Raw genomic sequence first — 27,983 nt, forward strand, 5'->3', positions numbered from 1 at the left:
TAAAGAGGAATGGTCCAAAATCCCTTCATCCAGGATCCAGGAACTGATTAAAAGCTGCAGGAAGTGACTAGAGACTGTTATCTTTGCAAAAGGAGGAGCTACTAAATATTAATGTCACTTTTCTGTTGAGGTGCCCATACTTTTACACCGGTCAAATTTTGGTTTAATGCATATTGCACATTTTCTGTTAGTAAAATAAACCTCATTTCACTCCTGAAATATTACTGTGTCCATCAGTTAAAGATAGATCAAAATGAAATGGCTGCTGCAAACACGAAAATATTTAGAACTAAAAATCATTAAGATTAATAGGGGGCACAAACTTTTTCATAGGACTGTAGCTAAAATGTCTTGTCAGTGTCAGAACAGACACAATACCTTCTGTTACATTTGTGGTGAGCCTCAAAGCCTCTTAAGCCTCAAAGATGCACTATCACATCTCTCATCATGAAAGCCTGTGAGCTTTTTTGGATGCAAGATTGGTGATAAAGACAAATCCTGAGCTCCTCACATCTGTTGTGCAAAATGTGCTGTTGGCACAGGAGGAGGTGGAGCATTATGATCAGCAGATGATGGGAAGAACACACAGCTTCCTTCAACTGAGGTGGTGGAACCTTGATTGCCTGAAATGGGGCGCATGCCACAGGGTGATGGAATGGTTCCTGCCAGCAGGCTGGACCACAACGTTGGAGCTATGACTATCCCAGGCCACTTTATGGTGCTGCTGCATATGTTGACGCACGGCTGTGGTACCAACATTAGCAACCTGGCCACGTTTCACCTTCTGTCCACAGATCAAACATATGGCCATATTTAAATTGTTTTAGTTGCATTTGAACAATTGTTGCTAAAATATCCACACTGGAGAGAGATTGCTATTACCTCGATATCAGAAAACTGGCAGAGAAAAGATAGATGTTACCCCTTGTTCACTTCCATCCGGGGGATTCCGCATGAGGACCTCTCCAAATGGAATACAAATGCAAGTGCAAGTGCTGGTGCAATAGACTATAGACTATAATGGGGTCCGTGTGTTTACTGCCAGATCTCCACAGGGATCTTGCAGACAGGAAAGTAGTTCACCATCTACTTTCCTGTCTGCATGATTTGTGCGGGCAGCGTGCGACAAGCACACGGACCCCATTATAGTCTATGGGTTCCGTGTGCTTTTACAGCACAGTACTTGTAATTGCGTTGGTATTCCATTCGGGGGATCCCCATGCAGACTCCCCTGGACAGAACCCAAACGCTGATGTGAACGAGGGCTTAACTGTCTTTGGTGCATGGCTTTTATTTGCACCAAAGATGCAAAACTTTGCAATTTTTCTGACTCCAGCATCACTTTTGTGAAAAGTGGGAACAGTGGGCAAATATCAAGATAGGTCAGAGCAGTGGCGGCACAATCTGTCTAATTTACTATAACTCATACCAGAAAATAAATCTAAAATAAATCTTAAATCTAAAATTTACAAAAGTTATTGGTTGACATAGACGACACTGGACAACAAATTTTTACAAATGTTTTGCTTCCTTGAAAATTTCATGGTAAACCTTCAAGTTAAGCAAAATGAGATCCGATGCATCAAAGTATGAAGAAATCCAGATTCTTGATGAATCGAAGATTTCCTGAAATTCGGATGGACTTCCACTTCAGCAGAATCTATTCAGTGACGTTTTATTTGCAAAAGCAGTAAAACATAATATAACATTACGGTATCGCTGTAATCATAATTACCCGCCGGACAAAGCGGTCATGGCATTTTTAAACACAAACAAAATGCAAAAAAAAAAAAAAAAAATCGGATAAAATTGTGTGTTTTTTTCACACAGACCCCCAAAACATGTTAATAAATGTTAAAGGGGTTGTCCCATCACAAGGATCCTATCTATACTGCTTGTTAATGTGGATGTAAGACTTTTCCTAAATACATTGCTTCAGCAAAACTGCTTTGTTTGTCCATTATCTTACTTTATTCAAGTCATTGTTGACACTGCCCTTGACTTACCTGCTCAAAAGTCAAGTGATGTATCTGCGGCTCTCAGGGGGGAGGGAGGAGGGGCTAAGTGCAGGGAGCGAGCCTGTGTATCTAGCTATTCCTGTGTCTGCACCACTTGAACTAGCTCCCTGCTCTCAGATAGAGGAGAGGAGCTGCTTTCATTTCTGAACTCGTCTTCTGTTCTCCCAGTTATCAGGCTAGCTAATTCAATTGTGTTCATTATGGCAGGGACAGGCAGTCTCTGTATGTAACACAGAATGGAGTTGCTCCTGCCTGTACTTCATAGTCCAATATTGTGCATATAGTGTTTAAGGACCTTTGATGACATCACAGGCCCTTCAGCCGCTCCATAGGATCACAATATGTGGTGGATGGAGCTACACGCTAATTTGGGGGTGGTGCTAAATGGCAGGTTGCATGCGAAACCACGCCCACCAAATGATGTAAGAAACCAGGAAGAAAGAAGATTTTACAGCAGTGAAGACTGGTGAGTATGCGACGTGGGAATACCCCTTTAATGTACCCCACAATTGTGCCAAATGAATTTATAACTTGTCATGCAAAGAATAAGCCCCCACTTAGCTGTGTCAATGGAAAAAAAAAAACTATGAATTTTGGAATGTGGGGAAGGAAAATACGAAAAAAGTCACCGAACATTAACGTACAAGCTACTCTTAGGCTGAGGCCCAACGTTGCGGAAACGCAGCTTCTTTTTTTGCAGATTTTGTTACGGTTTCTTGAGCCAAAGCCAGGACTAGATTGAGCAGAAGTTAGAAGTATATGAGCGTTCTATATATTTCCGATTCTATTTGTAGCCACTCTTGGCTTTGTCTCAAAAAACCACAACAACATCTGCAACTAAAAAAGCTGCGTTTCCGCACCATAGGGCTTCAGCCTTAAACGTTTTAATGGCTTCAGCCATTAACGTTTGAGGTCCTTTCTAGAATTGCCACATAAAGGGTAAATTCAGAATCCAAAGAAGTCTCTCCACGTCTGGAAAATGTAGGCAAAATCATCCGATGAAAAAGTTCTTGGAATTCTGAATTTACCTTTTAGGTGCCACTTTTTGGAAAAACCTTGAAAACTATTGACTAAATAAAAAATTGAGTTGGAGTCAGTAGGCAGCTTGCACTTATTTTCACAATAGTAGTGGCCCTTCTGCAGCTCTATCTATGTTTTGTCGTTGTATCATGAAGCCAATAAGAGTACATTTTGATTTCAAAAAAGTTTTTTAGAAACCTTGTATCTTACTTGTTGTAGCCCGGAGAGCTCAGAAAATACAATCCACTCAGGCCGTCTCTGATCTTCTGTTCTCGCACTGTAAATTCTTGACTTTTATGCTCTTGGAGGGTGTTTAACCCATGTGACTACAGAATAAATTTATACTTTACACCTGCAGAACCTGCTCCAACACACAGCGCAACAACAGTGTTTATTTTATTATCTAGGTTAACCCTATAAAAGCTCATCACCGTTTTTGGTTTTGTCTCGCTGGGTCTTTTTATAGCAATATATATTTTTTTTTAATTGGAAAAAAAAAATTGCAGAATTGAAAAGAAAAAAATTTAAATTAAAGCAAAATGTGTTTTGTTCTTTTGAGATCGTACTGAGATCATAAAAATGATTGTACTGTCCTGTAGATCACTGAAAATAAGCCATATTGATGCTTGTGTTCATCTGGCGAAGAATCTGTCTAGTCTTTGCAAGCAGGACTTTTTAGACAAGAGATACCCACTGGACTCCATTATAGTCAATGGTAGGGATACCATATTGGTGGACTTCTGTGTCCCGTGTCCAGGCAAAAATGGATATTAAATTTATTATTAAATGGGTTGACAAAAATAAGAAAAAATAATAAAGGAAAGTCATACTCACCTTTCCCTGACGTGTCAGTGCCTCCCAGAATGGTTCAGTCTTCTCAGGCCAGTGTTGACGTGTGGTGGAAGTGCCAGCCACACGTGACCACCGAAGGGTAGGTGTTGCACTACCTGTGACATCACGGGTCTCTTCCTGAGACCTGCTGAAGCCGCTGATCGACCTCCGAGATGAATCAGTGGCTTCAGAGGAACTCACGAAGAGACCCATGAGAAGACACCGAAACAGAAGGACCAGACTGCACTGGTGAGTAGGATTTTTTTTTTTTTCCTCTCCCCCGGCATAAAAAAAAATTGCCTGGACAACCTCTTTAAGACCTAATATGTTAGCAGATATTGGTTATTGCCCTTTCATCCTGCACAGCCCTTGTGAGGGCAGTTGGGGTGATAGCTGATTCCCAATGATCAGGGGTTAGGGCACAGAGATTAGTAGATGAGTGTTCCTCTAGACTACTATTAATGCCAAATATTTGTGGGGCGCTCAAAAGCCTTATACTGTGTGGGGGTCAATAATGGTGAACTATTCTTTACTGGGGGCACCAATATTTCATTATATCATGTGGAGACAACTAATGGAGCACTACATTATGAGGAGGGTACTAATTCCCACATTATAGTACTCCTTGGTGCCACCCACACAGTATAAATCCATAAAGAACGGCTCAAATGAAACAGCAGATTAAATGTGGCCAAAATAAGTAAGTTTACGACCAAACAACCAATGAGAATATTGTGGATATTGTTCCTTATGGAGGAATTACTCACCTTTCATCTACACGCAGCTATTATGTACTGGTCGATACCTCATGTCACCTTTTCTCCAGAGGATAAACTCCGCTCACCTTTGTATCTGTCTATTTGTATTACTGTCTGTGTTAGTCCTATATATTCCATCACACAGGTCTCCGCCTTCCTCACTGCTGTATAATACCATATTATTACTGAGCTGTCCCTGGGCAGCTGTAATGCTCTGCAGGAGATACTTACTGTATCACACAGGTTACACACAATATCATGTATGGCTTCAAAAAACCCCATATATTTAGGAGCAGTGGCTTAACTAGGAATGGCGGGACCCCGTGGTGAACTTTTGACATGGGGCCGCGCCCTCCCCGTCATAACCCCCCCCCCCCCCCGCTATCTTCACCAGCGCTGAGCGCTCCTGCCCTTACAAGTGCTCAGTGCTCGTGCCCTGCCTATCTATCTATGTGGACCACAGGTTATATAAGGGCAGGGATCCGCAGATTATATAGGGGAAGGGCAGGGGTCCTGATTAGAGGGTCCCAACTCAACACTTTGTTCCATCACAAGCCCTACCAGATAATATTACAAGGAGTCCACACACCACTCAGTGCCCATAAAGAACAATCACATGACACATTCGGCTCTGCTGCATGATGTAGCAAAGCCAAATGTGTTATGTGTGAATGCTCCCTTACATCATGTAGCAGAGCAGACCCTCTGATCAGGATCTCTGTCCTGCCCCTGTATAACCTGTCAAGAATGTCTAGAACTACCAGCACTGAGGAGAGAGTTTGGGGACCGAGTGCCTGCCAGCGCTTACCTGGCTGTGTGTGCTTGCTGTGCTCTGCGCGGTGCCACTAAACATGGACTCGCCCGGGTCCTGCTTCTTCTTGAGAAGTAAGTCTCCGCCCCCCAGCATCAGGACGCACGCTGAGGGAGGAGACACTGCGGAAGGTCCTGTCAGGCCTGCGCGGGGTGTTAGCGAACACCCCATAAATGCTAACAAAACAGGTCACTTACCGCCGGTAAGACTGGACCCCCCCCCTCCACCCACCAGAGAGGGGGGGGGGGCGAGCTTCTAGAGGTAAAAGAAAAAAAAAATTAAAATTGACACGTCAGGGGCCTCCTGACGTATCAGGCCCTGTGGCAGCCGCCTCTGCTGCTATGTAGTTACGCCACTGTTTAGGAGTAAAGTTAGCCAAACCTGAAGATTTGGCAGGATACACCAACTATCCTTGTATGGGGGACTCCCAGCTCTTCTTCCAAACCCTTTAATGGCCTGGCTAACCAAAGTTATATGTCACTTACTACAGGTTCACATCTGCATTTGGTTTTCTGTTCCTTGGGTCTGCTTGGGGACTCGATAAACGTCAACCAAGTGAATACTCATGGAAAACCGCGAACCCCTAGCCTATAATGGGGTTCACCGGATTTCCGTCTGAAAAATGCGGAGAGAAAAGTTCTGCTTGGTCACAGAACACAGATGTGAACCGAGCTTTAAGGGGAATCTGTCAGGGTGATTTTGAACACTAAGTCACCCATGGGCCCTTACAAATTGGGGGGTTCATTTCACAAATCACCCTGTTATAACGCAACCCGCATTCGCATTAAAAATAAAAAAATTTTTATACTTATGGCTGTACTCTAGAGATGAGCGAACACTAAAATGTTCGAGGTTCGAAATTCGATTCGAACAGCCACTCAATGTTCGTGTGTTCGAACGGGTTTCGAACCCCATTATAGTCTATGGGGAACAGATACCCGTTAAGGGGGAAACCCAAATCCGTGTCTGGAGGGTCACCAAGTCCACTATGACACCCCAGGAAATGATGCCAACACCTCTGGAATGACACTGGGACAGCAGGGGAAGCATGTCTGGGGGCATCTAACACACCAAAGACCCTCTATTACCCCAACATCACAGCCTAACAACTACACACTTTACACACTCAATACCACCTCTCTGACAGTAGGAAAACACCTTGAAACATGTGTATTTGGCACTTGCAGTGGGGAGAGCTTGTCACCAGCAGTGAATTTGGCCCTTGTAGTAAGTTGAGGTTGGCACCAACATTTGTTTTGAAAATCAGGGTGGATTGAGCCTCTAACCAGCAGAGTTTGGGCAAATTCGTGGTGGAGGGAGCCTCTAAAAACCCCAGTTTGGACCAATTCATGGTGGAGGGAGCCTCTAAAAACCCCAGTTTGGACCAATTCATGGTGGAGGGAGCCTCTAAAAACCCCAGTTTGGACCAATTCATGATGGAGGGAGCCTCTAAACAGCCCAGTTTGGGCAAATTCATGGTGGAGGGAGCCTCTAAAAACCCCCAGTTTGGACCAATTCATGGTGGAGGGAGCCTCTAAAAACCCCAGTTTGGACCAATTCATGGTGGAGGGAGTCTCTAAAAACCCCAGTTTGGACCAATTCATGGTGGAGGGAGCCTCTAAAAACCCCAGTTTGGATCAATTCATGGTGGAGGGAGCCTCTAAAAACCCCAGTTTGGACCAATTCATGATGGAGGGAGCCTCTAAACAGCCCAGTTTGGGCAAATTCATGGTGGAGGGAGCCTCTAAAAACCCCCAGTTTGGACCAATTCATGGTGGAGGGAGCCTCTAAAAACCCCAGTTTGGACCAATTCATGGTGGAGGGAGCCTCTAAACAGCTCAGTTTGGGCAAATTCATGGTGGAGGGAGCCTCTAAACAGCCCAGTTTGGGCAAATTCATGGTGGAGGGAGCCTCTAGAAACCCCAGTTTGGACCAATTCATGGTGGAGGGAGCCTCTAAAAACCCCAGTTTGGACCAATTCATGGTGGAGGGAGCCTCTAAACAGCCCAGTTTGGACCAATTCATGGTGGAGGGAGCCTCTAAAAACCCCAGTTTGGACCAATTCATGGTGGAGGGAGCCTCTAAACAGCCCAGTTTGGGCAAATTCATGGTGGAGGGAGCCTCTAAACAGCCCAGTTTGGGCAAATTCATGGTGGAGGGAGCCTCTAGAAACCCCAGTTTGGACCAATTCATGGTGGAGGGAGCCTCTAAAAACCCCAGTTTGGACCAATTCATTGTGGAGGGAGCCTCTAAACAGCCCAGTTTGGACCAATTCATGGTGGAGGGAGCCTCTAACCCCAGTTTGGACCAATTCATGGTGGAGGGAGCCTCTAAACAGCCCAGTTTGGACCAATTCATGGTGGAGGGAGCCTCTAAAAACCCCAGTTTGGACCAATTCATGGTGGAGGGAGCCTCTAAACAGCCCAGTTTGGGCAAATTCATGGTGGAGGGAGCCTCTAAACAGCCCAGTTTGGGCAAATTCATGGTGGAGGGAGCCTCTAGAAACCCCAGTTTGGACCAATTCATGGTGGAGGGAGCCTCTAAAAACCCCAGTTTGGACCAATTCATGGTGGAGGGAGCCTCTAAACAGCCCAGTTTGGACCAATTCATGGTGGAGGGAGCCTCTAAAAATCCCAGTTTGGACCAATTCATGGTGGAGGGAGCCTCTAAACAGCCCAGTTTGGGCAAATTCATGGTGGAGGGAGCCTCTAAACATCCCAGTTTGGGCAAATTCATGGTGGAGGGAGCCTCTAACCAGCCCAGTTTGGACCAATTCATGGTGGAGGGAGCCTCTAGGGGCCTCCTGACGTATCAGGCCCTGTGGCAGCCGCCTCTGCTGCTATGTAGTTACGCCACTGTTTAGGAGTAAAGTTAGCCAAACCTGAAGATTTGGCAGGATACACCAACTATCCTTGTATGGGGGACTCCCAGCTCTTCTTCCAAACCCTTTAATGGCCTGGCTAACCAAAGTTATATGTCACTTACTACAGGTTCACATCTGCATTTGGTTTTCTGTTCCTTGGGTCTGCTTGGGGACTCGATAAACGTCAACCAAGTGAATACTCATGGAAAACCGCGAACCCCTAGCCTATAATGGGGTTCACCGGATTTCCGTCTGAAAAATGCGGAGAGAAAAGTTCTGCTTGGTCACAGAACACAGATGTGAACCGAGCTTTAAGGGGAATCTGTCAGGGTGATTTTGAACACTAAGTCACCCATGGGCCCTTACAAATTGGGGGGTTCATTTCACAAATCACCCTGTTATAACGCAACCCGCATTCGCATTAAAAATAAAAAAATTTTTATACTTATGGCTGTACTCTAGAGATGAGCGAACACTAAAATGTTCGAGGTTCGAAATTCGATTCGAACAGCCACTCAATGTTCGTGTGTTCGAACGGGTTTCGAACCCCATTATAGTCTATGGGGAACAGATACCCGTTAAGGCGGAAACCCAAATCCGTGTCTGGAGGGTCACCAAGTCCACTATGACACCCCAGGAAATGATGCCAACACCTCTGGAATGACACTGGGACAGCAGGGGAAGCATGTCTGGGGGCATCTAACACACCAAAGACCCTCTATTACCCCAACATCACAGCCTAACAACTACACACTTTACACACTCAATACCACCTCTCTGACAGTAGGAAAACACCTTGAAACATGTGTATTTGGCACTTGCAGTGGGGAGAGCTTGTCACCAGCAGTGAATTTGGCCCTTGTAGTAAGTTGAGGTTGGCACCAACATTTGTTTTGAAAATCAGGGTGGATTGAGCCTCTAACCAGCAGAGTTTGGGCAAATTCGTGGTGGAGGGAGCCTCTAAAAACCCCAGTTTGGACCAATTCATGGTGGAGGGAGCCTCTAAAAACCCCAGTTTGGACCAATTCATGGTGGAGGGAGCCTCTAAAAACCCCAGTTTGGACCAATTCATGATGGAGGGAGCCTCTAAACAGCCCAGTTTGGGCAAATTCATGGTGGAGGGAGCCTCTAAAAACCCCCAGTTTGGACCAATTCATGGTGGAGGGAGCCTCTAAAAACCCCAGTTTGGACCAATTCATGGTGGAGGGAGTCTCTAAAAACCCCAGTTTGGACCAATTCATGGTGGAGGGAGCCTCTAAAAACCCCAGTTTGGACCAATTCATGGTGGAGGGAGCCTCTAAAAACCCCAGTTTGGACCAATTCATGATGGAGGGAGCCTCTAAACAGCCCAGTTTGGGCAAATTCATGGTGGAGGGAGCCTCTAAAACCCCCCAGTTTGGACCAATTCATGGTGGAGGGAGCCTCTAAAAACCCCAGTTTGGACCAATTCATGGTGGAGGGAGCCTCTAAACAGCTCAGTTTGGGCAAATTCATGGTGGAGGGAGCCTCTAAACAGCCCAGTTTGGGCAAATTCATGGTGGAGGGAGCCTCTAGAAACCCCAGTTTGGACCAATTCATGGTGGAGGGAGCCTCTAAAAACCCCAGTTTGGACCAATTCATGGTGGAGGGAGCCTCTAAACAGCCCAGTTTGGGCAAATTCATGGTGGAGGGAGCCTCTAAACAGCCCAGTTTGGGCAAATTCATGGTGGAGGGAGCCTCTAGAAACCCCAGTTTGGACCAATTCATGGTGGAGGGAGCCTCTAAAAACCCCAGTTTGGACCAATTCATTGTGGAGGGAGCCTCTAAACAGCCCAGTTTGGACCAATTCATGGTGGAGGGAGCCTCTTAAAATCCCAGTTTGGACCAATTCATGGTGGAGGGAGCCTCTAAACAGCCCAGTTTGGGCAAATTCATGGTGGAGGGAGCCTCTAAACATCCCAGTTTGGGCAAATTCATGGTGGAGGGAGCCTCTAACCAGCCCAGTTTGGACCAATTCATGGTGGAAGGAGCCTCTAAAAACCCCAGTTTGGACCAATTCATGATGGAGGGAGCCTCTAAACAGCCCAGTTTGGGCAAATTCATGGTGGAGGGAGCCTCTAAAAACCCCCAGTTTGGACCAATTCATGGTGGAGGGAGCCTCTAAAAACCCCAGTTTGGACCAATTCATGGTGGAGGGAGTCTCTAAAAACCCCAGTTTGGACCAATTCATGGTGGAGGGAGCCTCTAAAAACCCCAGTTTGGACCAATTCATGGTGGAGGGAGCCTCTAAAAACCCCAGTTTGGACCAATTCATGATGGAGGGAGCCTCTAAACAGCCCAGTTTGGGCAAATTCATGGTGGAGGGAGCCTCTAAAAACCCCCAGTTTGGACCAATTCATGGTGGAGGGAGCCTCTAAAAACCCCAGTTTGGACCAATTCATGGTGGAGGGAGCCTCTAAACAGCTCAGTTTGGGCAAATTCATGGTGGAGGGAGCCTCTAAACAGCCCAGTTTGGGCAAATTCATGGTGGAGGGAGCCTCTAGAAACCCCAGTTTGGACCAATTCATGGTGGAGGGAGCCTCTAAAAACCCCAGTTTGGACCAATTCATGGTGGAGGGAGCCTCTAAACAGCCCAGTTTGGACCAATTCATGGTGGAGGGAGCCTCTAAAAACCCCAGTTTGGACCAATTCATGGTGGAGGGAGCCTCTAAACAGCCCAGTTTGGGCAAATTCATGGTGGAGGGAGCCTCTAAACAGCCCAGTTTGGGCAAATTCATGGTGGAGGGAGCCTCTAGAAACCCCAGTTTGGACCAATTCATGGTGGAGGGAGCCTCTAAAAACCCCAGTTTGGACCAATTCATGGTGGAGGGAGCCTCTAAACAGCCCAGTTTGGACCAATTCATGGTGGAGGGAGCCTCTAAAAATCCCAGTTTGGACCAATTCATTGTGGAGGGAGCCTCTAAACAGCCCAGTTTGGGCAAATTCATGGTGGAGGGAGCCTCTAAACATCCCAGTTTGGGCAAATTCATGGTGGAGGGAGCCTCTAACCAGCCCAGTTTGGACCAATTCATGGTGGAGGGAGCCTCTAAAAACCCCAGTTTGGACCAATTCATGGTGGAGGGAGCCTCTAAACAGCCCAGTTTGGACCAATTCATGGTGGAGGGAGCCTCTAAAAACCCCAGTTTGGACCAATTCATGGTGGAGGGAGCCTCTAAACAGCCCAGTTTGGACCAATTCATGGTGGAGGGAGCCTCTAACCAGCAGAGTTGGTGGAAATCAGGGTGGAGGGAGCCTCTAACCAGCAGAGTTGTGGGGAGGATGAGGGAGAAGTCAACAAAGTGGCGGAGGCAGATGAAGTGGTGTCCTGGCTCGTCCTCTGGAGTGTATCGCCAGCACAGTCAGCAGTGGCAGTGGCAGAGGCAGAGGCAGTGGCAGAGGCAGTGGCAGTGGCGTGAACGGCAGGCGGCCTTTGTCCTGCCGTTGCTGCCTGCCACTGATTCCAGTGCTTGGATTCCAAATGACGGCGCATTGAAGTGGTGGACAGGTTGCTCTTCTCAGAGCCCCTAATCAATTTCGAGAGGCAAATTGTGCAGACAACACTATATCTGTCCTCGGCGCATTCCTTGAAAAAACTCCACACCTTCGAGAAACGTGCCCTCGAGGTGGGAGTTTTTCGGGGCTGGGTACGAACTGGAACATCTTGGGAGATTCCGGGTGTGGCCTGGCTTCGCCTAAGCTGCTGACCTCTGCCTCTGCCTCTAGCTACCCTTTTTGGTGCTGCACCTGCCTCAACATCCACACTACTTTCCCCGCTTGACATCCCCCCTGTCCAGGTCGGGTCAGTGTCCTCATCATCCACCACTTCCTCTTCCAACTCCTGTCTCATCTCCTCCTCCCGCACAATGCGCCGGTCAACTGGATGCCCTGACGGCAACTGCGTCACATCATCGTCGATGAGGGTGGGTTGCTGGTCATCCACCACCAAATCGAACGGAGATGGAGGAGACTCTAGTGTTTGAGCATCTGGACACAGATGCTCCTCTGTTAGGTTCGTGGAATCGTGACGTGGAGAGGCAGGTTGAGGGACAATGAAAGGAGCGGAGAACAGCTCTGGGGAGCAGGGACAGTTGGGGTTATTGTTCTGTGAAGCTTGGGAATTTTGGGAGGAAGGAGGACAAGACTGTTGGGTAATAGGAGGAGAGGAGGCAGAGTCTGACTGGCTGCTGGACAATGTGCTGTAAGCGTTCTCTGACAGCCATTGCAAGACCTGTTCCTGGTTCTCGAGCCTACTAAGGTTTGTACCCTGCAGTTTAGTTAATGTGGCAAGCAACCCTGGCACTGTGGAGTGGCGCAATGCTTGCTGCCCCACAGGAGTAGTCACGGGACGCCCTGTGGCTTCACTGCTACCTTGCTCCCCAGAACCATTCACCCGACCTCGCCCACGGCCTCGTCCACGTCCCTTTCCGGGAGCCTTGCGCATTTTGAATTCCCAGTTAGAAATTGGCACTATATACCAGTAGCAAAAATTGTGGGTGCACGTAACCCCAACATATTCTTTGAATTCCCAGTCAGACAATGGCACTATATACCAGTAGCAAGAAATGAGGGTATTTATAACCCCAATATATTCTTTGAATTCCCAGTCAGACAATGGCACTATATACCAGTAGCAAGAAATGAGGGTATTTATAACCCCAATATATTCTTTGAATTACCAGTCAGAAACTGGCACTATATGGCAGTAGCAAGAAATGAGGGTATTTATAACCCCAATATATTCTTTGAATTCCCAGTCAGACAATGGCACTATATACCAGTAGCAAGAAATGAGGGTATTTATAACCCCAATATATTCTTTGAATTCCCAGTCAGACAATGGCACTATATACCAGTAGCAAGAAATGAGGGTATTTATAACCCCAATATATTCTTTGAATTACCAGTCAGAAACTGGCACTATATGGCAGTAGCAAGAAATGAGGGTATTTATAACCCCAATATATTCTTTGAATTCCCAGTCAGACAATGGCACTATATACCAGTAGCAAGAAATGAGGGTATTTGTAACTCCAATATATTCTTTGAATTCCCAGTCAGACAATGGCACTATATACCAGTAGCAAGAAATGAGGGTATTTGTAACCCCAATATATTCTTTGAATTCCCAGTCAGACAATGGCACTATATACCAGTAGCAAGAAATGAGGGTATTTATAACCCCAATATCTTCTTTGAATTCCCAGTCAGACAATGGCACTATATACCAGTAGCAAGAAATGAGGGTATTTATAACCCCAATATATTCTTTGAATTCCCAGTCAGAAACTGGCACTATATGGCAGTAGCAAGAAATGAGGGTATTTGTAACCCCAATATATTCTTTGAATTCCCAGTCAGACAATGGCACTATATACCAGTAGCAAAAATTGTGGGTGCACGTAACCCCAATATATTCTTTGAATTACCAGTCAGAAACTGGCACTATATGGCAGTAGCAAGAAATGAGGGTATTTATAACCCCAATATATTCTTTGAATTCCCAGTCAGACAATGGCACTATATACCAGTAGCAAGAAATGAGGGTATTTATAACCCCAATATATTCTTTGAATTACCAGTCAGAAACTGGCACTATATGGCAGTAGCAAGAAATGAGGGTATTTATAACCCCAATATATTCTTTGAATTCCCAGTCAGACAATGGCACTATATACCAGTAGCAAGAAATGAGGGTATTTATAACCCCAATATATTCTTTGAATTCCCAGTCAGACAATGGCACTATATACCAGTAGCAAGAAATGAGGGTATTTGTAACCCCAATATATTCTTTGAATTCCCAGTCAGACAATGGCACTATATACCAGTAGCAAAAATTGTGGGTGCACGTAACCCCAATATATTCTTTGAATTACCAGTCAGAAACTGGCACTATATGGCAGTAGCAAGAAATGAGGGTATTTATAACCCCAATATATTCTTTGAATTCCCAATCAGACAATGGCACTATATACCAGTAGCAAGAAATGAGGGTATTTGTAACCCCAATATATTCTTTGAATTCCCAGTCAGACAATGGCACTATATACCAGTAGCAAGAAATGAGGGTATTTGTAACCCCAATATATTCTTTGAATTCCCAGTCAGACAATGGCACTATATACCAGTAGCAAAAATTGTGGGTGCACGTAACCCCAATATATTCTTTGAATTCCCAGTCAGACAATGGCACTATATACCAGTAGCAAGAAATGAGGGTATTTGTAACCCCAATATATTCTTTGAATTCCCAGTGAGACAATGGCACTGTATACCAGTAGCAAGAAATGAGGGTATTTATAACCCCAATATATTCTTTGAATTCCCAGTCAGACAATGGCACTATATACCAGTAGCAAGAAATGAGGGTATTTATAACCCCAATATATTCTTTGAATTCCCAGTCAGACAATGGCACTATATACCAGTAGCAAGAAATGAGGGTATTTATAACCCCAATATATTCTTTGAATTCCCAGTCAGACAATGGCACTATATACCAGTAGCAAAAATTGTGGGTGCACGTAACCCCAATATATTCTTTGAATTACCAGTCAGAAACTGGCACTATATGGCAGTAGCAAGAAATGAGGGTATTTGTAACCCCAATATATTCTTTGAATTCCCAGTCAGACAATGGCACTATATACCAGTAGCAAAAATTGTGGGTGCACGTAACCCCAATATATTCTTTGAATTCCCAGTCAGACAATGGCACTATATACCAGTAGCAAGAAATGAGGGTATTTATAACCCCAATATATTCTTTGAATTCCCAGTGAGACAATGGCACTATATGGCAGTAGCAAAAATAGTGGGTGTATATAGCCCCAATTCTATTGCTAGGGGACTTGCAGTGTATTTCTGGGGTGAAGGTGGGGGGGCACACCGTTGGAACGGGTATCGGGCGTATATATCGGGTATACGGGAATACACTGTCAGTGTATTCCTTTCAGGATCCTGGGAAAGCTGGGTTGCGGCGATTGAGCCCGTCAGTGCCACGTTACACTGACAAGCTTCTCCCTGGAATTTAGCTCTTATAAGAGCTGTTGGTTGTCTTCTCCTTCCTATCCTAGCCTGTCCCTGCCTACCCAGAATCTAACCCCTAGCTAACTGGACGGAAACCTCCGTCCCCGGTGAATTGCAAGCTCAGAATGACGCGAAGCTGGGCGTCGCTGTTCTTTTAAATTAGAGGTCACATGTTTTCGGCAGCCAATGGGTTTTGCCTACTTTTTTCAACGTCACCGGTGTCGTAGTTCCTGTCCCACCTACCCTGCGCTGTTATTGGAGCAAAAAAGGCGCCAGGGAAGGTGGGAGGGGAATCGAGTAATGGTGCACTTTACCACGCGGTGTTCGATTCGATTCGAACATGCCGAACAGCCTAATATCCGATCGAACATGAGTTCGATAGAACACTGTTCGCTCATCTCTACTGTACTCCCCATGCAGTTCATCAGTGACACCAGAGCAGTACACCTCGGCTTCAGTGCGCATGTACCAGACCTTAAGTGCATGTGCAGTAAAGCGCCACCATTGTAGACCAGCAATGGCCAAAGTTTATGTTCCTGTGTTTATTATATTAACAGGAAGTATTAACCCTTTGATATCAAATTGTATTCAGCTCACCATATCCATAGAAGTAAACCTCTCCTAGAGAGCCTGGAAGCTTCAAATAAAACATGGTAACCAGCTGCATCCAGGATGATAGTAGACAAATTCTTGCGGTAGATTAAAATTTTACTTTTATTCTATCATTTAAATTAGTTACATAGTAACTGTTAGAGGTTAACCAGTCTAAATAGTGACGCGTTTCGGGAACGTCCTGTCCCTTCCTCTCGGCTCAGTCTGGAGTTAGCCTTAGTCAAGGGTAATAGATGGAAGAAGAGCGCTTTTAGTTAGTTTAGTTAGTGGCAATTAGGGCTACAACAGATAGTCCAATGTCACCGGACCTCCTGCTCACACAATAAGCCTACTTGTAACTGTTTAGTATCCAAATACCAGTGAGGACACTATTGTAGTACTACCAGTCATCATTACATCAAGCTGAGAGTCATCTATATAAGTTATGTGAGGGGTGACCAGCAAAAATAAACTAAGTATGGATGTTAAATGGACTAGAACTAGTCTGTGATACGCAATCCCCTTTCGCGTTATGCCAATACGCTGTCATACTTCCTAGTTATATCATCCTATTCAGATCTCACCATGACGTATGATATTGAGCTACTAAGGACGCTGCTATGTGTCAACTTGGGAGGTGGTCCTGTCCCTTACTTTGGTGGAGCCACTTAATGATGTCAGCAAGGGGTGGATGCACACTGATTGGGTGCAATCAATGCTGCCGTACGGGGCAGGGTTTGTACTATGTATATTGAGCCCCCACAGTCAATCCTTTGCAGCCACACATCACAGCCAGAGGGAGAGGGGGAGGCTATGCTATCTTTTGTATGTGTTTACTACTTAATTTCAGAAAGCTAGCTTGTTTTTCGCTCATACCTCTGATGAGATAGGTAGTTTAGTATGTTCTAACAGAAACACAGCGGTCTTAGAGATGAGCGAACACTGTTCGGATTAGCCGTTCCGAACAGCACGCTCCCATAGAAATGACCAAATCTTCACTGTACGGGTAACCGCTGGTTCTCTGCGCACCATTGGAGTGTATGTGGGTTGCAGAGGTACCAGGTTGTGATCTGATCTGCCTAGGGGTGGTATGGCAGGTGAGTTATATGCATCCCTTACATTGGCAAAGAGCAAGTCCAGTGTTTTGCTGTCTCTTGTATGGCAGGTTACATACTGGGTGAAGCCTGGTAGAGTGGATGCTGGGGAGACGTGGTTGAAGTCTCCAGACACTAGGAGCAGGGCATGGGGGTGAGATGATTGCAGATCGCTCACAACCGCATGTAGGACCTCACAGGCAGCTTCAGCTTTAGCAGAGGGGGGGACATAGGCAGCTAGTACGATAACATGTGATAGTTCCCTTGGCAGGTAATAAGGTCTCATGCTCACGGCTAGCAGTTCAATATCCTTTCCACACATTTGTTTCTTAACTACAACATGTCCTGGATTACACCATCTCTCATTCACAAATATTGTGACCCCTCCTCCCTTGAGCTTAGGCTGGTTATCATAGTCCTCCACCCTATTTCGGGGCTGTATGTGCACTTGTGAATGGCCGTGTCTAACCACCTATTGAACTAACTGCTCTTTTTAGGGGATAGTTCTGTTCATTATGAACATCCAGGCGTAAGTAGGTTAGAGAGGGCCCTCTCTACTTTATAGCACCACACATCATCATTTTCTGGCGTAGATTTTTCCTATATAACTAACGCCAATTTTCTGGCGATGACCTCTGGCCTGCTCGTCCCACAAACAAAACAATTGGGCCAATTATACTATGACACATCCTATCAAATATTGGTGGAACGCAACCAATAGCTAAGAAAAAGAAATTCCGCACATGTTTAAGAAAATACAAAAATATTATTTATTGAAACATATAATCACACAATTATAACATCACCAGGAAACACAAGTATATAAAGACAAATAAAGTTACAACGTGGTAGTAAAATGGTGGAGTAGATACATAGAGACTGTTTCACCAATAATGGCCTCGTCAGGGGGTGAGGCTATGATGAAAATGTGAAGCTCTATATAGAACACAACCACGTGTTCCTAATGATCCACAACTATGCATGTTAAGCGTATAAAATGTAATACACACCCATATGTCATATAGTAATGGCGTAGGACCGTCAGAATCATCGATACGCGCATGCGCGAGAACAATAGAATACCGCGAGAAGCTAGAATCATGTGACCGTACAATTGCAGAAAGTGGCAAGTGAGGGGAAGAATATGGGATGTGGTCAATCTTTGCCTCAAGAAAGGGTCGTGCGACAAAGATGTTCCATGTTAACACCCATCTACACCAGTAAACTACCCACCCCCCTCACCCTCCAACATGTACATGCCGGCATTAAATGTAAGCTTTGTCTATGTACGAGGTATGGCGCAGATCTCATAGGGTCGAGGGCAGCTTGTAAACCCCACTTCAGCCGTAAGGTCCAGTTTGGCTCCAGGTACTGGCTGGAAAGTGAAATTTTGTAATAGAGTTGTAAAGAATAGGAACAGCTCCATTTTACCCAATATTTCTCCAGCACAACTTCTTTTACCTAAAAGGAAGAGTGAAAAATATTAATATTAGATGATTGAAAATGTGAGATTGTATCTTCAGGGAAATACTGAAGGTTTTTATGTATGTATTTGGCATTTTTGGTCAATTTTGGATTGATCCAGTTGCACGATAGAAAGGAACGCCTTATAAAATTTTAATCTGGTCCTATTGAACCTACTTTTTATTTTTATTATTTATTTATTTTGCTTACTTATATAACACCATCATATTCCGCAGCACTTTCCAGACATGGTCAGTCACTGTCCCATGTAGGATTTACAATCTATATTCCCTATCAGTATTTCTTTGGAGCCACTTGAGACCATCTTTCAGGTGTATATATTAAGCCTTGTTCACATTTGCGTTGGTATTCCTTCTGGAGGAGTCCGCATGAGGACCCCCAAACGGAATACCGAACGGAACTGCAAGTGGTATGCCAGTGAAAGTACATGGACCCATAGACTATAATGGGGTCCATGTGCTTGCCGCCAGATCTCCGCAGGGATAATGCGGACAGGAAAGTAGTTCAAAATATACTTTCCTGTCCGCATGATTCGTGCGGGAAGCGCGTGGCAAGCACACACCCCATTATAGTCTAGGGGGTCCATATGCTTTCACTGCACAGCGCTTGCAATTGCATTTGGTATTCCGTTCGGCGGGGGTCCTCATGCAGACTCACGAGGATGGAATACCAATGCAGATGTGAACCAAGCATTAGAAAAAAAACAATGGATATAGATCTGACGTACAACACTCACTTAAACTGGAAAATGTGTTTATAGGGAAACAGTGACAAGTTGCTACAATGTTGAAACCATATGGTGAGATCACAAGCCTTTTACAGAGTGGAAGTCTAATGACTAGGGTTGAGCCGATCTTAAGATTTCAGGATCAATTTTAAAATCCGATCCATTTTCCAGCCAATCGCGATCGTGAAATTTGCTCGATCGCCGATCGGTATCTGATCTTTTCCTATCCCGATCGCTCAACCCTAGTCAATGCTTCTCTGTGGGAAAGGTCACTTTTAGGGTTGAGCCGATCTTGAGATTTCAAAATCCAATTTACGATGATTTTCCAGCCGATCCTGATCGCGATCGTGAAATTTGCTCGATCACCAATCGTGATCCAATCTTTTCCAATCCCAGTCGCTCAACCCTACTAATGAAATATGGTCATCTGGACTTTCAGAATGTGATCTTCTCCCATGAATAAGCTACAGTCTATAAATCTTACCTATCGAGAAGGGGATGAAGGCCTCGTTCTTTCTGAAATTTCCTTTAGAATCAAGAAAGTGTTCTGGATAAAACTCATCTGGCTTCTCAAAGTAAGCTTTATCTCTGAGTGCGGAGTGTAGGACAGGGATAACAGTAGTGCCCTCGAGGGAAAAATACCAGTTAGAAGATACATTATATGATAAATAAATTTTTTTTAAAAAAACCCATAAAAATATATTAAAGACTCCCACTGGTCTTCTGAACAAAACCTACAACTGTATTAGAGGTCAAGATATGTCTTTAGGAGGATCTGTCAGCTCTCCTGTGTGTTGTGGTATCTAGTGGATCTTTTATCTCTCCTGAGTGGTATATAGAGGATCTGGTTACATGATCCACTTGTGTTACTCTCTAATTGGTGGCATCCAATTTAAAATTGTTTCTTACCTTTGGAATCAAATACCCTCTGAATGTGACATCTTCAGCTATTGCATGTGGAACACTATTTGGGAGAATGTCCCCAAAGCGCTGAATTTCATGAATGACGGCATCTGTATATGGCATTTGCTTCCTATGCTCCATCTGAGGTTGAGTTGATCCGATCACTCGGTCAATTTCGTCATGTACTTTCCCTGCAAAGGAAAGGATAAGATGTCTCTTATTATTCAGCTCTACACAGATGGTCACCAAAGGATTATAGAACGTTCAAGGGAAACACAATAGGTGTAAAAAAATTGTAAAAAAAAAGTGCAGTATGGGCTGTTTTATGGGGTGTAGAGATTCTAGTCCTTAAACCTATGCCGATACATATTTACAGAACACCTTTTTGTACCCTTAGAGAGGCTTAAAATAACAAACACGGTATACTCACCTCTCCTTTCAGCCAGGAATCCAAACCAGAGTCTCTGTTTGGGTCCCTAGTATTCCTGGCTTTTGGCTTGCGATGGCCAATCAGTGTCTGAACAGTGAAGGTCTGTTGAGATGTGCCGTAGGATCTAAGGCATAAAAGGCATGCCCCATGTGACTGCTGATGCCCAATCACAGGTCTCAGTGGTAACTCTGGAATGTGCGTCATTATCCATCCAGAGCCCAGACCGTCATATGCTAATAGGTAGAGGATTTCCTAAGAGAGGTGAGTGTATGATTACTCACTTCTCCACTTATTATATGCTGGGGTCTGATGAGAAACTATAGTGTTTAGTTTTTGACAAACCCCAGATATTTGGGTTTGGGTCGAGTCCAAAACTTTTGGATAATTCAAGTTCAATCAAAATTGGTTTGATTGTACTTAGTCCTGACTTTCTAGATCTAAACCAACAAGGTAATGTACGTTCTGGCTTACTGCAAAAAAAATTCCTTTCCTGCTATGAAAAAAAACAGGGACAGGACCATTGAAGAATATCTCCAGAAAAAAAGAAACAAAGTATCATGAACAATAAAAAAAAAAGAAAAAATTCCATGTACTACAACAGGCTTCACCTGTGTGATGGAATATTTTTTGTCCATAATGTGCCTTTAATGATTTTGATTTTGTAAAACATGTTCTTGAGTCCTATAGATATATTTCTTACGTTGAATTTCTGGATATTTTATCATGAGCAGAAGTCCCCATCTCAGCGAAGTTGATGAAGTCTCCATTCCAGCAGAGAACAGGTTTGCTACCAGAACGGTTAAATTTTCATTATGGAAATACTTAGTGGATTCCGGCTTACCCTAAACAGTACAAAGGAAGGAAATCATGTTAAGTACCAATTGGTGTCTTGTCCAGGTCCATGAGCATAAGGAAGAACAGTCCAATGCAGATGGACACATCTTGTTCAGGAGTTGGTGTGCCTCTGTTTCAGACACTGCAGAATAAGAACCAGTACAATCCAGAAGCCTGAGCAATGTAAAGGCAGAATACTTATGGTATTTACTATGGGGGACAGGGAGGCCTATCCCTGATTGTATACGCCATAGATGCAAGTGCCAGATTATCAACAGACTTCAGAGACTTCATTGGTGGTTTGGTGTTAGGATTGTGCAGAAGCTGCGGCCATGAGATGGGCGTCGCTGCCTGTTTTTCTGCACGGTCCAGGGTTGCAGGGGTTAACCTGCCTTGCAACAGCCGGGCATGGCCGACTCTTTGATCTACTGGTGTGTCGAACAATGGTCGCTCGGATTGGGCAGCTGGGCTATTTGCTGGTGACCGCCCCTTGCCTATATATGGGGGCTGGCCTGATCGCCTGGCGCTCTAAGATCCATTCTCAAACCTGACATGTGTGAGTGTGTGTGTATATGGGTTCCAGCCTGTAGACCTTAGTTGCCCTAGCTAGTAATTACCCTGAGTCAGCAATGTCACTATTAGTCAGGCAGCATGCTGCCATGTATGTTGTGTGTCCCTTCTCAGTCAGGGTTTACTGGAAGTGGGCTCGGTAGTAGTTGCCTGGGTGGTTGGGTGGAACAGCAACACACTAGGTTTAGTTGGTCTCTGGCTTGTCCTGGAGTTCTGGCTAGCCAGTTTGTTTATTTGTAGCGGCTGCTCTAACTGCACTGGTCTCTGTGAATAGTAACAGAGCGCACCTGGTAGTTTAATTTAGCTGGCAGTGACACCAACTGTCAGACAGTGTTCACACCAGGTGTTGCAGTTCAGAAGCCCAGATGGCTCCACAGGGTTTTCATTTATTTAGTTTTTTTTAATAAACCCTGCTGACCGTAACATTCGGCCAAACCCAAAATATTTGGAAAATGTATAATAAATCTGACTCCATTAAGAACCGGTTTGTTCATCCGCAGTAATCATATGTATCATACCTCTTGTTGCTTGGCTAGGAAGGCATCAATAAAATTCCTCGGGTCATTTATGTCCAATTCTTTCTTCTGTTTTGTAAATGTTGCTCTTATGAATTTCTGAAGCTCTCTGATGTTTCTAAAAAATTTTCTGTGAGCTCCAGGGAGCCAGCCCATCAATAGTGGAAAACTGTTATATAGCTAAAGAAATACATAAGTAATAGTCAACACTACCATTAAGTGTAATAGTCAACGCCACCATGAAGAGTGATAGTCAACATCACCATGAAGAGTAATAGTCAACACCACCATGAAGAGTAATAGTCAACACCACCATGAAGTGTAATAGTCAACACCACCATGAAGTGTAATAGTCAACACCACCATGAAGAGTAATAGTCAACACCACCATGAAGGGTAATAGTCAACACCACCATGAAAAGTAATAGTCAACACCACCATGAAGTGTAATAGTCAACACCACCATGAAAAGTAATAGTCAACACCACCATGAAGAGTAATAGTCAACACCACCATGAAGAGTAATAGTCAACACCACCGTGAAAAGTAATAGTCAACACCACCGTGAAGGGTAATAGTCAACACCACCGTGAAGATTAATAGTCAACACCACCATGAAGTGTAATAGTCAACACCACCATGAAGGGTAATAGTCAACACCACCATGAAGGGTAATAGTCAACACCTCCATGAAGAGTAATAGTCAACACCACCATGAAAAGTAATAGTCAACACCACCATCAAATGTAATAGTCAACACCACCATAAAGAGTAATAGTCAACACCACCATGAAGGGTAATAGTCAACACCACCATGAAGGGTAATAGTCAGCACCAGCATGAAGGGTAATAGTCAACACCACCATGAAGAGTAATAGTCAACACCACCATGAAGGGTAATAGTCAACACCTCCATGAAGAGTAATAGTCAACACCACCATGAAAAGTAATAGTCAACACCACCATCAAATGTAATAGTCAACACCACCATAAAGAGTAATAGTCAACACCACCATGAAGGGTAATAGTTAGCACTACCATGAAGAGTAATAGTCAACGCCACCATGAAGAGTGATAGTCAACATCACCATGAAGAGTAATAGTCAACACCACCATGAAGAGTAATAGTCAACACCACCATGAAGTGTAATAGTCAACACCACCATGAAGAGTAATAGTCAACACCACCATCAAGTGTAATAGTCAACACCACTGTTAGGACTGTGCAGCAGGCGTGGCCATGGTATTGGTGACAATTATATTCAGTTCCTATTGTTTGAAATTATTTTTGGGACCATTATTTTTATTAAAACAATAGAATAAACATCATATATAGTATAACAATAGAATGATATAATAAATATAATAAAAGCAATAATACAATTGTGACTTACCCGGACCCATGGGCATCCCAGGAGTATCGCATTTTCACTAACTATATCCATAAGTTTCATTATGGTGGGATCCTTATAGTCATATCTCTTGCTGAGCAGTATGGCCACGATTATATTGGTTACTGCTGCGTTAATAGTGATCAAATTATCGAATGGCTTTCCTGAAAAATGTTTTAAATATTAGTGTTGTTATGTTGTGGAGTAAGGGAGCTAGTGGTTTACTGGTTATACAGACGTTCATGCTAAACACCCACAAGGGTCAGATGTTTTTATGGGGAGACAATTTTACCTATTAGTATATTTTTTGAATGTGGGAGGAAATTGGATTACCCAGAGGAAAGCCAAGCAAACACAAACTCCATGTAGAATGGTGGAAGGTCTGCAAACCATGTCCTATGAGGAGCGGCTAAAAGAACTGGGATTGTTTAGTTTGCAGAAGAGAAGGCTGAGGGGAGATTTAATAGCAGTCTACAAATATCTGAAAGGTAGTCACAGTGCAGAGGGATCTACCCTATTCTCATTAGCACAAGGAAGTACAAGAAGCAATGGGATGAAACTAAAGGGAAAGAGATACAGATTAGACATTAGGAAAAACTTTCTGACAGTGAGGGTAGTGAGAGAGTGGAATAGGCTGCCACGGGAGGTGGTGGGCGCTCCATCAATGGAAATCTTCAAGCGGAATCTGGATAAACATATAGCTGGGATGATTTAGGAAAACCTGCACTTGCAGGGGGTTGGACCCGATGGCCCTTGAGGTCCCTTCCAACTCTACCAAAAGTAAAGTAAAGTATGTGCCCTTGGTCGAATTTAACTCCAAGACTAGTTTTGTGCCAAGAGCAGGGTTTGCAGTCAACATCAGGCTTTGGAGACTGAGAGTGTCCAAAAGATCCTCCTGCTTTATATAAAGGATGTCAGGGGCTACTTATGATAGTTGAGGGTCACTATAACAGTTTTGGGGACCTGGAACTTCAAGTTACTCCTCTGCTTGCCTCACACACAAATATACAGTATATCCTACTTCTCTATACGTAATTCTAGAAATTCAAAGCTCAACAGTGTCTTACTGGCCCACCAGAGTACCACAGGATCCTCCAGAGGACCTGGACTCTAACAAAATAATGGTCCAGCAGAAGACAACCAAATCTGAATGCCACTATGGTCTATTTTCTTTGTGGTTGTTGGAGGGTGGGTCTTCTGAATCATTTTATCTAGAGGTGATAAAGAACCTAAATCCGATATAGTTGCTCACCTTTATACGATTTGATCTTCTGTACTAAACACTCGGCCTCCTCAATGATCTTGTTTTCGATGGTTTTCTTGCCCATTCCATAATCTCGTAGCGTGGTGAGTGCAAATCTTCTCATCACTTTCCAGTTCTCTCCATTGGCAAAGACAATACCTAAAGAAATTAAAACGTGTTATACGCATCTATAACATATGGGTTCTGAAACAGGTCCACTGGCAGAAAAGTAGTTTTCCAGAATATCCTTAAGACACTGTGTCAATATTAGGTTGGTTTACTGGGTTGGTTGGGCACCAATGTGGAGCAGCTGCTTGAAGGGGCTGCAGTATGCTGTTTACATTGGTTGGAAGAACTGATTGGGCATTGATGGTCTGTTTTACCCTCCCACCTAGGGGTACCTAGAACGTAGGTCTTCCCTCTCTAAAATATTTATGTAGAACTAGAGTGGGGCAAATCGAGGGCTCTGAAAAAATGTGAGAGAACTCCTTCAAGGAACCTTATTCTTAATGGCGCTTAAATTTGGTTAAGGCCTTATTAAACTAATTCAATACAATATTCCAACATGCCAATAAAAACCTGGACAGGCTGCAATTCTCAAGAAAGCCACCGAGTGGCCACAGATAGACACATATAGGATATACATCTTGTGACATAATATCACAAAATTATGCTGTTTAACAAAGCTGCTCATCCAATGACACACAAATTTGGGCATATACATATCTAGACACTAGTCTTAATTCTTGTATTTAGAGTGAACCACTTAGTTAAAGATCCTCCAAGAGGAATGTTCAGCCTAAAATAATTTTTTTTTTTTTTGGGTGGGGGGAGGTAAGTGTGGTAAGAGGGACAAAGCATGAAAAATAAATACCATGGTCTTTTATTAATTTTGAAGTCACAGGTGAAACAGGCCTGTCAGAGAATGCATCAGCGTGGTTGAAAAGCGCATCCTTAACAGTTTCGTACCCACACAGGACGACCGTTTTTGTCAGGCCTATCTGGATACTAAAGACTGGTCCGTACTTCTCGGAAAGCTGTGGATATAAGATATGTCATTACTAGAGATAATCGAGTAGTTATAGTCTATGGGGAAAACATGCTCGTTTGAAGGGAAACCAAAATTCGACCAATCGGAGTCACCTAGCCTACAATGATACCTCAGGAAATGATGCCAACACCTCAGGAATGCAACTGGGACAGTGTTAGGATTGGGTCCCGCAGGCTTCCCGTCCAGCGCATAGCGCCACCTGCGGGCCAATCCAAACCTCACCCTCGGCGTTGCGCAGTGAGGTGTCTGGGGTCTAAGTCCAGCTTTCGGCCCACTGAGCATGCTGAGACATTTTGGAGCTGCTCAGAGGCTAAGTCCCATTTTAGCCATACTGAGCATGATCGGTGATGTCATGCCATGCTCCTGTTGGGCGGGGACAAGCCTTTAAATAGTGTGAGCTGACGCCCGCCTTGTGCTCACACTTTGACTAAAATTGAAACAGGAGGTTAGGGTCAGGTTCCTGTGAATGTCAGATTGTCAGGTCAGAGATCTAAACTAGGTCTCCTTGGCTCTGCCAGTAGGAATCCCCCTAAACCTATTGGAACTGTCCAATCATATTGTTGCTCCAAGCTGTTTAGGAGCCCTTTGTATTACTGACCAGGGGTGACGATTAACCCCTGGCAGCCTTTCCTGTGTAGCAGGCTGAAGCTAGTACTAGTGCCTATCCCTCTGCTGTGTTTTAGCAGAGGTCTTGTGCAAGGCTTCTTTCAGCTTCACCCCGCGGATTTGCACAGGTGCATTCTCCCAGTGAGGTTAACTGGTGAGAGTGTGTTTGCAGTTAATTCACACCAGAACCGCACAAACACCACTGCCAGCGCAGTTAACTGGTGGTTAGCCTTTCAGGCACACGGCTGCCCCTCCTCCTGGTGCTGGTGGACCTCACTGCAGTATCTGCAGTCCAGCGGTTCTGTCATTGTTAAAATATTATTTTCATTATATATATATATATATATATATATATATATATATATATATATATATATATAGACAGAACCGTAACTGACAGCAGGGGAAACATGCCTGGTGGCATCTAACACACCCAAGTCACAGTATAATTATATTATTATTATTATTATTATTATTATTATTATTATTATTATTATTATTATTATTACTGCTGCTGCTACTGATTTAGCCAGCCAATGACTGTATACATTTTTTTTATTTTTTTTTCAATTCCTACGTTGTCCTACTGCCTGTCGCTTAGTTACTGGTGCAAAACAAGTGCCAGGGAAGGTGGGAGGGGAATTGAAATTTTACTACATTTACCGCATGGTATTCGGCCGAGTATGAGTATTTCGAATACCATAATATTCAATCGAATATCTACTCAATCGAATACTACTCGCTCATCTCTAATGACTACCCCATCTACTTTGAAGGCACTAGCAGAGATAGGCGAGTACATCGATTATGTCTCTTTGACAGTCCAGTAGAAAATGAAGAGTGGAATGGAGCTACGATTTCATTAATATCACTGGACTACCGGTTAAAGTTTCCTTAAACCCGAAAAATTGTTGTTCCCCTACATTGTATCACTACACAATTTTTGGATTACCTCCATGAATGTTTTATGAAGGTTTGACATGTCCAGCGAAAGAATATTTCCAATAATCGGCAAAGGCTTTGGTCCAGGTGGGAGTTTTTTGTAACTTTCTTGTTCCTGGCTCTTTAAAGTTTTGACCAAAAATAAGATGACAATGACTGAAAGGAGAATTGTAACCAGGTCCATGATGAAGGAGAGTTCTGTAAAATCTAGCAAAGGAAGACAAGAAATGAGTGATTCTCCTGTACAAATATA

The 27,983-nt window shown here is 44.1% G+C and overlaps 1 protein-coding gene across 1 annotated transcript; it reads right to left on the reverse strand.

Annotated features, from left to right (window-relative positions):
- Positions 1-18,315: 18,315 nt before the first annotated feature.
- Positions 18,316-27,953, reverse strand: LOC142198326 (cytochrome P450 2B11-like). The gene is made up of 9 exons (XM_075269297.1): positions 27,741-27,953; positions 26,006-26,168; positions 25,141-25,290; positions 23,892-24,052; positions 22,501-22,677; positions 21,279-21,420; positions 20,155-20,339; positions 19,730-19,871; positions 18,316-18,494 (listed from the first exon to the last, which is right to left on the reverse strand). The coding sequence occupies exons 1-9, from the start codon at positions 27,912-27,914 to the stop codon at positions 18,316-18,318; spliced, it is 1,473 nt and encodes a 490-aa protein (XP_075125398.1). The 5' UTR covers positions 27,915-27,953.
- Positions 27,954-27,983: the final 30 nt, after the last annotated feature.

This window comes from Leptodactylus fuscus, chromosome 3 (genome assembly GCF_031893055.1).
Source record: "Leptodactylus fuscus isolate aLepFus1 chromosome 3, aLepFus1.hap2, whole genome shotgun sequence".
Taxonomy (NCBI): domain Eukaryota; kingdom Metazoa; phylum Chordata; class Amphibia; order Anura; family Leptodactylidae; genus Leptodactylus; species Leptodactylus fuscus.

What these genes read in the sequence shown, in the direction of transcription:
- LOC142198326 (XM_075269297.1), bottom strand. Translation starts at nt 27,914, where the DNA reads ATGGACCTGGTTACAATTCTCCTTTCAGTCATTGTCATCTTATTTTTG. An exon ending in TGGGATGCCCATGGGTCCGG is followed by an intron (nt 22,678 to 23,891) that starts GTAAGTCACAAT and finishes GTATTTCTTTAG; the next exon opens with CTATATAACAGTTTTCCACT. An exon ending in TCCTAGCCAAGCAACAAGAG is followed by an intron (nt 21,421 to 22,500) that starts GTATGATACATA and finishes TGTACTGTTTAG; the next exon opens with GGTAAGCCGGAATCCACTAA.